This window comes from Pinus tabuliformis, chromosome Q, assembly GCF_031772625.1.
Source record: "Pinus tabuliformis cultivar Carrire ecotype Pingquan chromosome Q, CPIR1, whole genome shotgun sequence".
NCBI classification, from domain to species: Eukaryota; Viridiplantae; Streptophyta; class Pinopsida; order Pinales; family Pinaceae; genus Pinus; species Pinus tabuliformis.
In genome coordinates, this window is record NC_142296.1 from 56,476,581 (window position 1) to 56,495,838 (window position 19,258).

Below are 19,258 nucleotides of genomic sequence, written 5' to 3' on the forward strand. Positions count from 1 at the left end.
TGAATTTCACTCCTTTAAATTCGAATTCCAATATTCAATTCAACATTTCAATCCTCCATTCCTCTCTTTCTTTTCTCCTCCTCCTCCCAATTCTCCACGTACTTGCATAACTAGTTTTTCCAAGCAGTCACCGCCTTCTTCCACTACTCTTGACAGAATAGATTTAGGGATTTATGGTGTTACGTGTCGCTGGAAGGGTACGAACATTAATAACCCTAGATATTATTGTGTTTGATTTTTACTTTTAGATTTTAACTATAGGTACATTTACATTATTATGTTTGTGATGACTTTTATTTGAATTAACTTTATAAACTTTAATTCTAATATTTGAATAAAATTTTATTTATATATATATATATATATATAATATATATATATATATATATATATATATATATATATATTATTAATTTATAACTTTAATATTATTATGGTGGAGAATATTCATCTTATTCATTAATCTTATACTTATGAAACATTATATTTATTATGCATATTCTAGGTGTCAATTTTTTTAAGGCATTATCTACTTTCTTAATTATTTTAGGTACTCAAACCTTTTATTATTTATTTGAACATTTTTCATAATTATTCAATAAGTATATTAGTGCAAGGTATGCAATGCATGCATATGTAGCTATCATATGCATACATTGTATACATGTTAATACATTCTTGCCTATCAATCGAAAATGGACCATTACACCCGCAACCCTGATTGAGTCCTATATCACCATTATTTATATTTCACATATAGGATATAGTTTTATCCTCAATGTGTATTAGATCTTAATTGTGCTCTCCTGAATATAAAAATATAAACAACATCGAATAATAATAACTAATAATTAGTATAATGAAAGGACATGACTCTAAATCACAGGCCACTCTCGCCTAGGTATACATATGGCGCCTTGATTTGTAAATCACATCATATCATACCATTTCTCATAGATTATGTAACGAACAAAGTTCGTATATGCGGAAGAATGCTCAGATGCCAATGTAAATCACATCATATCATACCATTTCTCATAGATTATGTAACAAACAAAGTTCGTATATGTGGAAGAATGCTTAGATGCCAATGTAATGAACAAAGTTCATATAGTTAGAGGAATGCTTTGATACCAATGTAACGAACAAAGTTCATATACGTAGCAATAATCTTCAAGAATACTTCGAAAACACAAACATCCATTATAAGACAAGTAATTGTATATTGAATATTATATAAAAGAATTGATATGAGATTATGTGAATGTTACAAATGAGGCCTACTTATATACCTAGGCAGGTGCCTCTTCATGAATGGTCATGTCTTTAAGACATGCCTTTTAATTACTAATGACTATTTAGTTAACCTTATTATGATTATTATTGTTTACATTAATTTATTTATTTTTATATAAATTATATTCATAACAGTGCCTTCCTCCTCAAAAAGCTTTGCCTTCAAAGCTTACTAATGAAAACGCTTGATCTCTTTTTTTGTTTTGAGTGTTTTCTCATCACGGAACTGTCATCCTCGATGATACAAGACGATATGATCCTCTAAGTGATAAACAAAACTGTCGAACTGAGAAAGGATCTAACCATCCTAAATTAATATTTTGTGGAATGTTGTAGTTACTGGATACTTATGGTGAATCGTTATCACTGGACTAGATTGTGCACATTTCAATATTCTTTGGAACATAAGTTTGTTGTTTATGCTTTGAGCGATATAGATTCGTTGATTGATTGAGGTGTTTATTCTTGTGATTCGGATGTAGATATGGAGTTCTTCGTATTTGGCCATCCTTTAACATGTGTGTGGTAATTTCTTGATTTACTTTAGGTACTAATGTAGTTGAGTTCGTTATAGAATCTTCACGTGGGATTTTCATTGTCTGAACTGCAACATTTGAATATGTTTTTACTTCAACTGATTGGTTAACTTCTTGAGTTGTGATGTTGACTGGATCGGTATTCGTTCCTCTTTCTTCCACTTGCACTGAAGACTTCGACACTTCTTTCATTAAAAGTTCTTCTAATTTGTTTTTCAATAATTCCTTATCATCCTTAAGTTTCTTAATTTAGATGAGTAGACTTTGATTATGGTTTTTGAGACGTAGAGTTCCTCGTTTTCTGAGTCAACTTTATTTTGGTATTCAAGCTTCTCATCTTTTAAATACTTGATTTGCTCTAATAACCTTTGGTTAAGGTTCTTTAAGCATAAATTTTCCTCCTCTTTTTCAGATAGACTTTTGTTGAATTTCTTTTCAGAAATTTTCTTTTCTTGTTCTAAATGGTGTTTCTTAGCTTTACATTTTCTGACTTGTGTAAGTAGTTTCTGATTACCCTCCCTTCAAACATGAATTTTCCTTGTTTTTGTTGGATGACTTCTTCAAGTTCTTTCTACTTCTTTGATATTGTTTCTGGGTTCTCTTGAAACAAAATGTCTTTAAGATCTTTTGATGAAGGCATTATCAGTTCTGATTTCGTTGCCATGTCTTGGAATGTGGCCATCTTCTTCTTGTAAGGGAACATCCAGAAATTTTTTTCTATGTTTAACATGAACGTACCTAATTCCTTGAACCAAGTGACTAGGACTTTAAGTGAGGGGGACAACATGAGAGAGGAGGTCAAGTGGGGGCCTTGATCTCAACCATTGATCTCATGGGCTGAGATTTAATATCAGCCCTTGATCAATAGGGATAAATTTTCCCTCTATTGAGAAGACAAAAGGAAAAAGGAAGGGTTTTTGCTCATTATTCTCATGAGACTCGAGGACAGGATCAAGGTGACTGTGATTGCAAGCCAGGAAGAAATTTGTACAGCAAAAGGAGGTCTGAAAGAAAGAGCCTGATATTTCAGGAAGGTGACTGGCACAAATCCCGAAATTTTCAGTCTGTGGTTGCAGGCTGAGTTTCTAAGTTTGCAGGCTAAGATTTCAGCTAAGGGACTGTGCTGGGCTGTGAAGAGTCTGAGTGGAATACTCAGCAGGTTTATAGCTGGGGAAAGAGGCAGCTGTTCGAACTATTTATTGCTGCCAAGTACAGTCAACAGGGCTGAGTTTTGTGGGGTCTGTCTCACTGTTTTATTTGTGACTGAAAGCACAAACCTAGAGGTTAATTCCACGTGATTCCAGGAAAAATTTGCTTCAGTCTTTGGCACAAAATTTCTTGAAAAATCTCAGCTCAGTCCCGCATGTTTTTAAAGACATTTTCAGTGTTCCTGTGCACAAAATTCAATGCATGTAACAGTCTGAATTCAGTACTGTGGGGGCTTGAATTTCTAGCAACCTGGCAGTGGTATCATACATCTAAAAGAGAGAAAAGTTTAATTCTTCTCTGTTGCACTAATTTCCTTGAGAGCAATTAATAAACTCCTTGAAGACTAGTTTTCCCCTTGTGGGTTTTTCCAGTGTCCTTAGACCACAAATACAGTGTAAAAATTTCATGTGTGTGTGCTTGTTTATTTCTCATATCAGTGGAATCTAAATGGTAGCGGCGGCTCAAATGTCTTTCAAATAAATTGCATTTAAAGTTTTATATCAGCCTAGATGAGTTTCGGACTCTGGGTATGAAACTTGCAAAAATCTTGAAACATCTGAAGGCTACCAGCAAACAATATTTTTCTACACTTTATTGCTTTAGATTAGATCTAATATCATTAGTTTCTTTCATTTTGTTGCAAATAAACGTCCAGCGAATTCCAACAGCTTGTTGGCTGAAGTAGATTAACTAGGGACCCTTCCTCTTCTAACACTTCTTATTCTATGATTGGGGCACCAGCGAGCATAAGGCCTGAAGAGGAAGTTGATTTCTAACTAGTTTTAATTTCTGCAATCATATTTGCATTTGCATTAACTCACGTATTGAAACTACCTAAATTCAAGTGAGAACCTAATCTTAATCTAAAATCAACCAGGAGACACTCCATCACATTTAATTTCCAACATTTTGTACTTGATCATTTACTTATTGCCTATTTAATTTTCAAGTCTATTTACATCTTGGGCATTTCATTTTAAGTTCAAGTACATTTATATTGCCAAGCAATTTACCTTTAAAGTACATTTTATATTTCATGTGCTTTACTTTATTTCCTAGGTACTTTACTTTCCAACAATTTACATTTCAGACACTTTATTTCAAACATCTATTGAGCAGAGTCTTTTGGCATTGGTCTCATTGTTCATATCTTTTACTTGTCATGTATTTCATTCATGTGTTTATCATCATTGTATCTATGGTTTATGAACGAGTATGATGCTTATGGTTATCATTTACATGCTTTGAAGTATATGCTATGATTCGTTTTATTGATTGTGGATTATATCTTGTAATTTCATTTAACTCCTAGAACTTGTTTACCGTAGATTAATCAAACCTTAGTATATTTTGTCTCATAGCATCCACCCCATTTTGGCTTTGCTAGGAGTTAGCGTAGATGGAGGAGTCAAGATTTGAGTGACAGTTTATCAACTCGAGGCTTGCCCCCAAGGCCACACCAAGTGCAATTAAAGATTTTCTCCACATTAACCCAGGTGTGAATTTAGATGGCAACAAGACCCAACTCGAAATTGACCCTATGGGATCCCGAGTGAGTGCATTCAGTGCCTACGAGTATGAGAGAGGCAAATCATGAGGCCACCTTGCAGCTCCAAAAAGTGTTCTAGGAAGAAGGGCATCTTTGAGCCAAGGATCATTGAGGGGGATCTCCAAGTGACCTGAATGTATAATTTGTAGATATCCTCTCTGATGGCCTGATTATGTATCTGCCAACTCAATAAGAGATGTTCTAGTCCGTCAAGGGAGAAACTAAATGGAGGAAGGCGCTTTGGGGAGATGGTCATCGACTAAAGGAGTTGAGATGCCTCCGCCAACCATCCACGAGCATGACCCAAAGCGATGGCCTTCAAACAACAAAGTGCTAGATAGGGGTATCACTCACCCAATAGCTGGCTCTATGGAGGAAAGTGACCAAGCTGAAAACAACATCAAGGTGAAATGGGTGGACCCCAAACTCTGCCTAAATAATGGGTTGTGAAACTGTGTGTTTGCAGTGGATGATACGCCGGAGAAGCAAGGTCTAGACTCTCTCGATCGTGGCCCAATTTGATTATAGTAAACAAGGTACCCAAATCTCAGAACCATAAGGGCCTTGGGTTGTCAAGTTGACTCACGAGTTTTTGCCGAGGCTCAAGTCAAGTTTGACTCTACAGTCAAAACGAGTCTTATGTTGAGACAAGTTTGGTAACATTGCCACTGATAGCCAAAACAATATACAAAATGTTCATTAATTGAGTAGATCTTGTATGCAAAGTTATTGAAATAAGGCATGCACACAGCTGCATGAATTCGTCTTTCAAAAACTTTGCATAAAAGATCTACTCAACTAGTATCCTGAATTTTATTTTTAGTATAACAACGTTTTAGGTTTTCAGCTACTAATTTTCACTATTCACAGCCAACCAACATACAAAATGTGCATTAATTAATTACAATCAATCATTTAGGAAAGACAAACTCATGCAAACTCTGGATACCTTGTTTCATCGACTTTACAACAAGATCTACTCAACTAGTTTCCTAAACATTATCTTTCTATTAAAATTGGCAACTAGGGCCAAACTCCATGTGGGTCTTTATTTATAGCAACTAATATTTTTTTTGGATTCCTCTCTGTTAAAATTGGCAACTAGGGCCAAACTCCATGTGGGTCATCTTATTTAGTGTCGTTGATATTTTTCTTGGATCCCTTTCATCGAGAGTTGTAGGATTGATCTAAAGATCATCCGATTCTAATAAGTATTCATGGAGTTATGAATTTATTTGTGTTATAAGACAATTCGTCAAGATCGGCCAGCGACCAAATAAACTCCACATGTGCTCAATGTTTTAGTATAGAAGGACATGACTTAAGAGTCATTTCTCACACACACTTCTATCTTGATTTCTCTCCACTTGTCTTGGGTTTTAGTGGAAGAGAAACCTAGGAGTGGAAGCCCTAGACGTTGAAGGATAAGACGCTGCCCTAGCCGCAATCAAGAAGAAATATATTGCCCTAATCTAGAGGACGCAATCATGAAGAAAAACCCTGACGCTACCAAGAAGGAGCCCTAAACCTATACGTTGGTCACTACTAAAACACAGTCCTAAAGGCTGCCCTAACGCAGACCTAAAGGCAGCGCTCACTAAGACCTAAAGGCAGCCCTAACGAAGCTATACTAAGGCAGCTCAAGAAGAAGGAGGACACTGATGTGAAGGGCCAAAGGTACAACGTGGAGGCTGCCCTAGGCAACGTGAAGGGTTGTGTGGACAATGGAGCCTTAGCCGCAGCATGAAGGATCAAAGGGATAGTGTGGAGGCTACCCTAGACAATGTGAAATGGTTGTAGGGACATTGTGGGGACAGGACGGTTAATAGCACAATAGGCAAGCAACCAGGCCGAGGAGAATAGAAGCAATATGCTACTGTTCGTGGACAGATAGCAAGGTGTGTAAGGGTTGCCAGATGCCCTAACCAGTCACCATATAAGCAGTTGTAAAGGCAGCATTGGAACAGCAGTGTTGTGGACAGCAGCAAAGTAACTAGCACAACTAGGCTACATGGTGTTGCTAACTAGTGCAGCAAAGTAAATGGGAGAGCGGGCTACATAGCGCTGCTAAAATGGGACAGCAAGGTGACTAATGCAGCAAAAATGCATGGGAGAGCAAGGTGACTAGTGCAACAAAGATGCATGGGACAACAAGCTACATAACAAAGATGCATGGGACAACAAGCAAACTTGGAATGAACAGTGGGACAATCGTATGCCACATAGGACACCAGTGACTAGCATGTTACAGCAAAGGCGCATGGGACAACAGCAAGCATGGACAGGAAGGCAAGCATGGTGCAACACGGTGAGGTGCAGCATGATGACGAGATGCAGCACAATGATAAGTGAAGGAGTCACCTTGGAGAATCAGTTGAAGCAACATGTCTTCAACTAATCTCATGTATCATCTTCTTAGAGATGATCTATGCTTTTATTTGGATAAGTCAAAGTGTTGACTTCTGTTGTAAATGTACTACCTCTCTCTCTCTCTCTCTGCTGAACTATTGAAGAACATATAAGAAGAATTGATCAAGGGTTTCCCCACATTGGGCTTTGTCCCTAGCTAGTGCCACATCTTGTGTCCTCTTGTCTTGGCTTGTTTTCTACGATTTATGTTTATGTTCTATCTGCAATTTACTTTAATGTTGATGTGATTTCTAATCTGGAAAATATATTGAGCTAACTATAAAAATTGAAATAAATTGCTCTTAGCATAGAACATACCTAAAATTAACATGGTATCAAAGCTAAGGTGAAGACAATGTGCAAGCAAGAGTGAAAAAGCAATCACCGAATACAGTTGGGAAAGGACAAAAGGATCAATGGATTCCTCATCCCTCTTCACATTCACCAAGGGTGAAATCAAAGAAGAGAATATTATCAGAATGGCACAGTGGAAGCTTCTGATGGCCTACCTAATGATCACTTCATTGAGAAGTCTAGATCCAAGGGTGGAAGGAAAGGCAGATGGCTTGTTTGTAAATAAGTTCGGCCATTATGCTAATGAGTGTCTGAATGGTAGGGACACCTCACTTGATGATGATAACAATCATTCCAGGGACATATTCAATGATCAAAGGAATGACAGGTAATGCAGGTCATCAAGGAAACGACCAACTCTTCAAGAAAGCAAGGAGCCCCAGGTATGCAGAATCAAATGTTGTTTCTGATAAGATAAAGAAGCGTTATCTTGTATTGGCCCTCTCCTTCAGATTCTTTGGGAATCTGGCTTATTGATTGTAGTGCTTCAAGGCACTTCATCGGATAGAAGGGTGCTCTCTCTAATTTGGTAGAGATAAAAACAATCGTGGGATTATACTTGGATTCGATGCCACCTATCCCGAAAAGGGTTTCGGGAATGTTACCCCTCAATTGAATGAGGATAACTCGATTCATTTACATAATCTCTTTTATGTTCCTGATCACAAGAAGAACCTGGTGTCCATTTCGACAATGGAAGTCAAAGGTTTCATGGTGGCATTCATCAATGGAAAGGTACGTGTTTGAAAATAGAATTTTCAAAGATTCTTTTTCTCATGGGTTCAGGGTTGGCAATTTGTATCAAGTTGCGGGATGGTCCATTGGGGATCATGTCAATTGACATATCTCATCTATAAGACTATAACACCGGAGGTCCACTTATGGGGCCCTACCCGATGTGAGTCAGATGGTGACAGGGATGCCTGAATTCAAGAAGAGCATGAAGATACATGTCTGAGATGTGCAGAAGGAAAATCTTACAAGGGGACCATTCCGCTCATGCAGCAAGTCCACAGATTTGGAACAACCCGAGGGGTTTGAGATTCATGATCAGGAATCTCACGTATAAAGGTGGAAGAAAGCCCTTTATGGCTTGAAGCAAAACACCGCGAGCGTAGTATGAGAGGATTGATAATTGTCTGATGAAGTTGAGATTCACTAGGATTGAAGCTGATACAAACCATTGCTTGAAGGTTGTGAATGATAGACCTCTCATACCGGCACCTTCTGAGGACGACCTATTTCTGACAAGTGCAGACCCTCTCATTTGCAGAAGTAAGAGGGAGTTGGATTCCAGATGTGGAATGGTAAACTGCAAGCCCATGACTACCTCGAATTTTCAGAAGTTATATGGTAGTGATGGAGGACCAGATTTGGGAAATGCCTCTGAATTTCATAAACTCATTCGCGTTGATGTTCTTGGTGAACTTCCGTCCGAACATATGATTTGCAGTTAGTATGATGAGCTCATATATGGTTGAGCTACACTGGATTGGTACCAAGAATCTTTTGAGATATCTTCGGGCACAATCTCTCATGAATTGAGATACAATGCCGGAAATATGAAGCTGCATGATTAGTCGAATGTTGACTGGGCAGGCAGTGTGGAGGATCTCAAAAGCACTTCTGAGTGTTGGTTGTCTTTGGATCTGCTTCGATATCCTGGATGAACAGGAAGCAGAAGTTGGTTGCTATAAGGACCACTGAATACATAGCTATGAGTATGATCTCATGTGAAGCTGCCTGGTTGTGGAAGCTCTTCAGCGAGCTGTTTGTACACATGATGGATACCACCATAATCCTCTGTGTCAGCTAGAGGGGGATTCGATTGTTGAGGAATCTCATATTCTATAATTGCTCCAGCATATAGACATCAAATACTACGTTACCTGGGATATGGTACGTCGATGAGCGAGGAGGCTCCATCGCATTGAGACTGATGTACAGGTCATAGACATTTTGTCTAAGCCCCGGGGAAAGGTCAAATTTGTGACTTTCCCAAACGACTTGGAGTCGGTGAGAGACCTTCTTATGAGAGTCCTGCATGACACATGCATTGAGTTCTGGGAGCTCCGAGAGCTCCGAGGGAGCTTGGGGTACTTCTTGGAGCAACAAGCGACCATAGGGCGACTCACCCTCCCCTAATGGTGCACTGTGTACATGGTGAATGGTTCAGCCTTCCCCTGTGGTAACTCGTGGCGACTTAGGGACAGGATGAGTGGTTCCCCTGTCGAGGCATCCTACCCATGAGTCAATGAGCAAGGAAATGGGGTTAGGGACCATAGTAGTACTATCGATGGACGCATCGTTGTATCTACCGTACTCCCTATGCTAGGATGACGTCCATTGATCTGGGATTAGTATGAGTGGTTTGACACACTCTCTTGTGATATTGATCTAGGATCAATAAAACTGACTTCGGGTTAGTAGAGAATGGTAAGAGACATTCTCGATCAATTCTTCTTCTTCATGGTTGAGCAGAGCAGAGCAGAGCGAAGCAGTGCAGGGCACTGATGGCAAAAATACTACAGTCGGACATATTGATTAGCAGATGAAGTTCTCCCTCGTTGAGAGGGAGTGTTAAAATTGGCAACTAGGGCCAAACTCCATGTGGGTCATCTTATTTATGGTCGCTGATATTTTTCTTGGATCCCTCTCATCGAGAGTTGTAGGATTGATCTAAAGATCATCCAATTCCGATAAGCATTCATGGAGTTATGAATTTATTTGTGTTATAAGACAATTTGTCAAGGTCGGCCAACAACCAAATAAACTCCACATCTGGTCAATGTTTTAGTATAAAAAAACATGACTTGAGAGTCATTTCTCACACACACTTCTAACTTGATTTCACTACACTTGTCTTGGGTTTTAGTGGAAGAGAAATCTAGGAGTGGAAACCCTAGACATTGGAGGATAAGAGATTGCCCTAGCCACAATCAAGAAGAAATACGCTGCCATAATCTAGAGGACGCAGTCATGAAGAAAAGCCCTAACGCTATCAAGGAGCCCTAAACCTATACGCTAGTCCCTACTAAAACACAGACCTAAAGGCTGCCCTAATGTAGACCTAAAGGCAATCCTCACTAAGACCTAAAGGCTGCCCTAACGCAGACCTAAAGGCAACCCTCACTAAGACCTAAAGGCAGCCCTAACAAAGCTATACTAAGGCAACTCAAGAAGAAGGAGGACACTGATGTGAAGGGCCAAAGGGACAGCGTGGAGGGTTGTGTGGACAGCGAAGCCTTAGCCGCAACATGAAGGATCAAAGGGATAGTGTGGAGGCTGCCCTAGACAGCGTGAAAGGGTTGTAGAGACATCGTGGGGATAGGATGGTTAATAGCACAATAGGCAAGCAACCAAGCCGAGGAGAATAGAAGCAATATGCTATTGTTCAAGGATGGATAGCTGGGTGTGTAAGGGCTGCCAGATGCCCTAACCAGTCACCATATAAGCAACTGTAAAGGCAGCATTGGAACAGCAGTGTTGTGGACAGCAACAAAGTAAATAGGACAACTGGGCTATAAGACAGTTGGGCTACATGGTGCTGCTAACTAGTGCAGCAAAGTAAATGGGACAGCAAGCTACATATAGCTGCTAAAATATATGGGACAGCAAGGTGACTAGTGCAACTAAAATGCATGGGACAGCAAGGTGACTAGTGCAGCAAAAATGCATGGGACAGCAAGCTACATAGCAAAGATGCATGGGGCAGCAAGCAAACTTGGAATGAACAGTGGGATAGTTGTATGCCACATAGGACAACAGTGACTAGCATGTTATAGAAAAGGCACATGGGGCAGCAGCAAGCATGGACAGCAAGGCAAGCATGGTGCAGCAGTATGATGTGTACAGCATGGTGATGAGGTCCAGCATTATGATGATGGGTGCAGCATGGTGAGGTGCAGCATGATGGAAAGATACAACACGATGATAGGTGAAGGAGTCACCTTGGAGAATCAGTTGAGGCAAGATGTCTTCAACTGATCTCATGTATCATCTTCTTAGAGATGATCTATGCTCTTATTTGGATAAGTCAAAGTGCTGACTTATGTTGTAAATGTACTATCTCTCTCTCTCTCTCCGCTGAACTATTGAAGAACATATAAGAAGAATTGATCAAGGGTTTCCCCACATTGGGGTTTGTCCCTGGCTAGCGCCACAGATTGTGTCCTCTTGTCGCTTGTCTTCTTTCATTTATGTTTATGTTCTATCTGTAATTTACTTTAATGCTGATGTGATTGCTAATCTGGAAAAGATATTGAGCTAACTGTGAAAATTGAAATAAATTGCTCTTAGCATAGAACATACCTAAAATTAACACTCTCTTCAAGAGGTGTAGGATTGATCTAAAGATCATCTGATTCTGACATATATTCATGGAGATATGAATTTATTTGTGTTATGCGACAATTCGCCAAGGTCGGCCAGCAACCAAATTACCCCCATCTATCCTCAATGTTTTACTATAAATAGAGGTGGCCTTCAAGTCATTTAGTTACTCATCTCATGTGATCTCTTCCTCTCCACTCGTTTGGGTTTTGGTGGAAGGAAGAAGATCCTAAGAGAATATGTTGTTCTAAGAAGAAATGCCCTAGATCTAGATGTTGTCATGGGAAAGAAGGCTCTACGCAGCCCTAAAGAAGATGCCCTAGCTCCTAACGCTGGCATGGAGATGAAGATCGATCACAGTTATGAGGAGAGGCTTCAACGTTGGTATAGAGGAGCCCTAACGCTGGCCTAATGATGCCCTAAATCTAATACGCTGTCATGGAAGGATCCCCTAGACTCTAACGCAGTCAAGGAAGAAGGAAGTTTCCATATCCCAGCAAGGAAGTGACCTAAACGCAGGTCTAATACCATTGTTCTAGAGTGCCTTAAAAGCAGTACTGGGAAGATAGAATCGCAGTCAAACGCTGCCCTAATGTGGAGAAGCTTAACGCTGTCCTAAGTTCTAGAGTGCCTTAAAAGCAGTACTGGGAAGATAGAATCACAGTCAAATGCTGCCCTAATGTGGCGAAGCTTAACGCTGTCCTAAAGAAGCTCTACTCTACCCCAATATGGAGAAGCCTAACACTATCATGGAGAAGCTCTACGCTGCCTAAATATGAAGAAACCTAACACTGTCATGGAGAAGCTCTACGTTGCCTAAATATGAAGAAGCCCAACGCAGTCATAGGAGATGACCTTAAGCATGAAGAAGGTCCTCTATCTCCGAGTTTGAACATCGTCCTTAAGTACCCTAAACACTGTGTCATGAAGACCTGTTGAAGGAGTCTATAACTATAGCCTAGCTGCTCTGCTAGGCTGCAAGCCATAGCAAGCAGCTAAGGCTGGTATGCATTTGCAGCAAATTGGATGTAGTATGTTAAGTGCAGCATAAGTGTTACAGCAACATGAATGTATAGCAGAAGCATGATGTATTGCAGCAGCATGATGATGATGAGTGCAGCAGCATGATGTATTGCAGCAGCAAGAATGTATTGCAGTGGCATGGTGATGATGTATTGCAGTATGCATTGAGCGTATGATGGGTGCAGCATAGTGTAATGAAGGGTACAGCTTAGTGCAACATGACAGTGGTGCAGCATAATGATGATGAATGGTGCAGCATAGTGCAGCATGAATGGTGCAGCATAGTGATGATGAAGTGCAGCACAATGATGATGATGAGTGCAACATAGTGTAATGAAGTGCAGCATGGTGATAAATTGATAATTGTATGTAGCATGATGAGTGCAGCATAGTGTAATGAAGTGCAGCACGGTGATGGGTGCAGCTCAGTGATGGGAGCAGCACAGTGATGAGAACAGCTCAATGATGGGTGCAGCACCATGATGGGTGCAACACTGTGATGGGTGCAACATGATGATGGAATCACCTTGGAGAATCACTTGAAGCAGTATGCCTTCACCTGAGTTCAGATCAACTACCTAATGTGTTATCTTCTTAGTGAAGATCTTTGCTCTTATTTTGTCAGGTCCAAATGTTGACTTCTGATGTATATGTACTATCTCTCTCTCTGCTGAACTATTGAAGAACATAAGAAGAATTGTTCAAGGGTTTCCCCATGTTGGGGTTTGTCCCTGACTGGCGCCACATCTTGTCTCCTCTTGTCTTGGCTTGTTTTCTACGATTTATATTTATGTTCTATCTGCATTTTACTATCATGCTAAATGTGATTGCTAATCTCAAATTGATATTGATCTAATACGGAAAATTGAAGTAAACTTGCTCTCAGCATAGAACATACCTAAAATTAACACTTTCGCATAACCCTGTTTCAGCTGCTGATTGCCACTGCCGACAGCCAAACAATATACAAAAAAATGTCCACTAATTTATAAAAAACAAAGCATTATAAAACTTGCAACTCAATCGATCAGGAATCACAAATTCATGCAAACCATGTGAATGCATTATTTCATCAACTTTGCATAAAAGATCTACGTGTCTCAGCTGCTGATTGTCACTGCTGACAGCCAACCAATATACAAACTGTGCTCTAATTTTTAATAACCATACAATATGCAAACTTGCAACTCTATCATCAATCAATAATGACAAATAAATTCAAGATTTGTGAGATGAAATTATGTTCTATTTCTCCCCATCAAAGAATCTTCTTCAACACTAAAGAATGACTAAAACTTGTTAAGACTATTTCAAAAAAGTTAAGCACACTCACATTAGATTGCTGTACTTGAGGATCCTCCATAGACTTGTAAAGCGTTGCCTTGAATTCTTGCACCACCTTTTCAACTTCTTCAAGAACTCTCTTTAGGATGCCTACCTACATATACATTCAAGAATAAACATAGAACGTGAAAAACATTGAGATAGAAAGAGGGGCAATTTGCACAACTATTACCTAATCCCTTCTCTTTTTCCCTCAAACTTTGACTCTACAACTTAACACGCAACATTTAGTCAAAATGAACTACGTTGATAATCACCAAGCTGTTTTAACAGTAAAAAGTGAAAAGACCTAAACCTTTTATGCTTATTTGCTCAGGTCTGAGACAGGCACCAGGTAATCACTGAAGGGTATAAAGACGACAAATTCTAGAAAAAAAATTCAGATTTAACACAGCATGACAAATTTAGTTGGCTTGTCCGCTGGGTTGTGGTTTAGTGGTTGAGATGGGGCATCACCATGATGATGGCCCATGTTCAAACCCCAACAGGTGTAGAGCCCTGGAAATTAAGTTGTTGGTCAATATTAGCAGTATTTCATATGTAGCATTCATTAAAAAAAATACTTGACTTGAAAACCAAAAAAAGATTGGAGCCTATAAGTTCAATGACAACCAGCACATAATCACAGAAAAGGATATAGACCGAAATCCTGGAATTTAAGACTAAGCAACTCAACATGGCAAGTTATTTTTTCCAAGGAAAACCTCATGGGGAAACCCAAGAGATGCTTCCACATATTCATGGATGGCATCCCTAATAAACCTGTCAGCAGCGAGCACAGAATCGTAGATTGGTGTGACTAACCCAGGGGGCTTTAAACCAGGCAGCTGCTGGCACAGAACTAGTCAAATGCCCAACAACAATGGGGACAACTGGTTGAGCTAAACCCTTGGGCTTCGCATAGAACAATTTCCTTACCTTAAGTATGAAATAAGATCTAGGGCCATTCCACATAGGCCATCAACATAAGTTTCAAATTAATTTCTCTTTTATTTAAACATCATTTTCTTAGGCCGTCTTGTTAGCCAACTACATGATTATGTTAGACTCGTTATTATACAAACTTTTATAGACTTTTTCACTTGTTGGAGCATTGTCAAAGAAGCACACAAACAATATTTTAACATATTTATCTGTAATTACAGTAAGTTAAGTTGCAAAAGTATTTTTTCAGTTTATTCAACTTTCACACATATCACCTGTTTGCTGCTTCGGCATGTAAAGATTTTCTTCCCTAACCAAAACAGATGCAGTTGGGACAGTGGGACAATCCTTGGAACCTCCCTACTCAACTGGAACAGCTTGGAACGTAAAAAAGGAAGAATTGACAAAATTATTTAATCACTAAGATGGTGTTTTGCCAATTCATTATCCAGATTTCCTAGCCATAAATTCTGCAAAGTAACCATACCTATTATTAAATTTGAGTTTAAAAAAAAATAGAATCAATAATCTGTGACAACAATGTTAACTTGGTAGCTTCTATTTATGAATAAGCACAAAGAGAAGGTTACATAGTTTTTGGATATTACATGCAAAACTTTGATAGATGGAAAAACACCTCAAATACGACCAAAACATGATTCACTCAACAGTATCATTCTGTCATATAATCATCACTGAGAAAAAAACACCAGAAAGAGATCCAATTTGTCCATTTTATCATGATGCCTTCACAATCTACTCATTCATTTGATGCCCTCATACTACAAAGCATGATTCACTGAACAAAATCATTTTTCACCTCATAAGAATCACACAGAAAATGATTTGAAGAAAGAAAAAATATCATAGTAGATGTGTTCAATTCTGTTTGAGCATGCTCATCAGGGGTAGACTGAGTAGTTGGGATCAAGTGTAATATGCTAGGGCAATTTTCACACTTCAGGTTTCTTAGGAAACTAGGGTTTTTTCAACAGAATTCCTTCATTTATCCAATAATAACAGTGCTTTTCAATAATAACAGAACTAATACATGAATGAGTAATGATAGTTCTTAAACTCACAGTAAATAATACTGGCCAACCATCAATAAGAAATTTAAAGCACAGAACCATAATCAACAATAATTCTAAGACTTGAGAAAATTACCAACAGCAAATGATCTTAGTTTCCTGAACTGATCCACAGACTAGACAAACAAGAATGATAAATTATGCTACTCTTTTGTTGGGGCCGCAGCTGTTACTTGTTCCTTGATGCTACGAAATACCACAGGAAGAGACGCTTGCATCTCTGTCTCAGAACGAGAACTCCTCAGAAAAGATCCAGCCGAGTTTGACTAACGAGCAATTATCCAAATGACCCGAACCGTATTATACTGATCCGTAATTTGTAATTCCTTATAGATTCTGGTTAGAAGAGATATCCGAGTGGCTTCAGAATGAAGCCCTAATTCTGTCAAAGGGAGCTGACCGAAAGCCACAAAACTTCGGAGCTAGGATTCGAGTTGTCTCAGAATGACAGCGAGCAGGTTTGTCCAAACTTCTGCTTACAGATCTATCTCAGATTGGCTTCCAATTTTCCCAAAAACTCATCCCAAATTAATCTCAGGGCTACTGTAATGCCTCAGAAAATATCGACCTGACACAGACTCGAATCCGTCCTTTATCTGCCCTCGGAACTTACTTGAATTTAACCCTCGAATAAGCTCAGGAAAACCTCGTCTATGCTCAGGAAACGCTTGCTGGTCTGTCACAGATTTAATTTTGGTCTCAGGATGCCATCAACCTCAGAAACCTATTACCTTTTCCTCAGGATAATTCGACCTTCTGCCTCAATACAGATTCGACTAGCCTCAGGAGAAAACCTGATATCTTGCCTCAGTCTTCCCAACACGATTTGCTGTCCTTTAGACAGTTAAATTTCCCTGTTTGCCAGAACAATATAGAAAAGATAGAACAGTTACTAACTAGGGTGGAATCTTTCACCACCGAAAATAGTAGAGAGGAAGGGGGTCTTAAAACCCTCATAGCTACAACTCAAGAAAACAAATGTATCTGATCCAATGTGATGATAATTCATTTGATCTCAACTCTTCTCTATTTATAGATTTTTCTATGGGCTCCAAAAGTCAGGGGTTGTTGGTACAACCCCCAATTTTGGGATTTTTTGCCCAGTCGACCCAACTTTTTCCCAACGTTGCCCCAACATAGGAAAAATTGGGTTTTTACCCCTTTATCAAGACTATAGCCTACGGGTTCGGATAGGCTATTTCATCCTTCATTAGTGTGTCAATTTTGATAGGCTATTCCCTCCTTTCCGAAATTGCTTGTCCTCAAGCAGTTGCAAATTGGGAAGCTATAAAACTCATTCTACTTCCATGTGGCATCTTCTTCTCGAAGATTCTTCCATCATATAAGATATTTTGAAATTATTTTGCCCCCTAGTTTCTTTTCTCGTACAGCCATGATTGCTTCTAGGATTAGCTCCAGTTGCCCCTCTTCATCCAAAGGGGGCAGTTTGATAGAAGTAGGGACCTGCTTCCTGACAGCCTTCTTGAGGCATGAAACATGGAAGACATTATGAATTAGGCTTTATTTTGGCAGCTCCAGCTCATACGCCACTTCTCCTATTTTCCAGAAAACTTTGTAAGGCCATAAAACCTCAACTTCAGCTTTTCTGCACCGCTTTTATTAAGCATAGATTGCTTATATGGTTGCAATCTCAAAAAAAAAACCGACGCCCCCTACATCAAAGCGACATTATGTTCGGTGTTGGTCTGCTTACATTTTTTTTGTCGATTTTCTGCAACCTGCATGTTTTCGAGTGTCATGAGAATATTCTGGCTTTCTTGTATCCAATCTTTAGTTAATGGGGTTCGGCTATCTCCAAAGACAATGTCAATAAAGGATGGAACGCCATAACCATACAGTGCTCTAAAAGGTGTCATCCCAATAGACAGAGGATAAGTGGTGTTGTAACAATGCTCCCCGAGGTATAGCCATTTGATCCATGCTTTTTGTTGACCAGTCAGTAGTTATGTAAATATCCCTCAATCCATCTATACACGATCTTTGTCTGGCCATCTATTTGCAGATGATAGTTGGTGCTTGGGGTCAATTCTGTCCCTACTATCCTGAAGAGTTTCTGCGACAATGCTCCCATTAAACTACTATCCCGATCACTGACTTTGTTTTTAGGCAGTTTGTGAAGTCTAAAAATTTCTTTGAAGAACAGTTATGCTACCTGTTTAGCCTTGTAATCAATTGGAATTGCAAAGAAATGTGCAAATTTATCAACCACTGTTTAGATGCAGTCTTTGCCTTGTGCTTTGGGTAGTTCTGTAATGAATTCCATTGAGATGCTTTCCCATTTTTGCTCTGGAATTGTAGGTTGGACTAAGCCTACAGGATGTGTGTGCTCAACCTTATTTTGTTGACATGTCATGCATTCCTTAATGTATTTTAATACGTCATCTTTGAGACCTTTCCATGAAAACCACTCCCTGATTTGTCGGTAAGTTTTGAAGAATCCTTGGTGTCCAGTTGATGGTATGTCATGTGCAACCTTCAAAAAAATTTTCATAACTGTAGATTCAGCAACCAGGTATATCTTGTCTTTGTACTAAATAATATCATTGACTATCTTGTACTTGTCATCTTGAATGAGTCTGTCTGTGAGAACACAGGAAAATTTGTACTTGGAATATTCCATCAAGACGTGATCCTTCCAATGTTCTGTGAGCTCCATGAGAGAACATGTTGTTGGTCTTTTGGAGAGTGCATTAGCAACAATATTAATTTTTCCTTTTATGTATTCAATATCAAAATCATAAGCCTAGACCTTGCTTACCCACTTTTGTTATCGTTCGTTCAAGTCTTTTTGTTCCAAGAAATAGCGCAAGTTGTTGTGTTTTGTCTTTACAACAAACCTGTTTCCCACCAAACACTGCCTTAACTTTGCCAGGGCATGAATAATAGCCAACATTTCCATGTCATATATTGAGTAAAGTCTCTTTGTGTCCTGAAGCTTCCAACTTTCGAATGCAATTGAATAGCCCTTTTGCATTAACACTGCTCCTATTCCTTCTCTTGATGCATCACATTCTAATACAAAGGGTTGACTGAAGTCGGGGAGTGCTAGTACTGGACATGAGCTCATTACTTCCTTGAGTTTATTGAATGTCTTGTCTAATTCCTCTATCCAAACGAATGCTCCTTTCTTTGTCAAATCTGTTAATGGTGCACTTAGTTGAGAGAAGCCA

The 19,258-nt window shown here is 39.2% G+C and overlaps 1 protein-coding gene across 1 annotated transcript in view; it reads right to left on the reverse strand.

The window, feature by feature from the left end:
- Positions 1 to 19,258, reverse strand: part of LOC149218274 (exocyst complex component SEC5A-like) — a 309,979-nt gene that overhangs the window by 260,034 nt on the left and 30,687 nt on the right. The window contains 1 exon segment of the mRNA XM_089383884.1: positions 14,042 to 14,146. Coding sequence (XP_089240010.1) covers positions 14,042 to 14,146 — 105 coding nt within the window.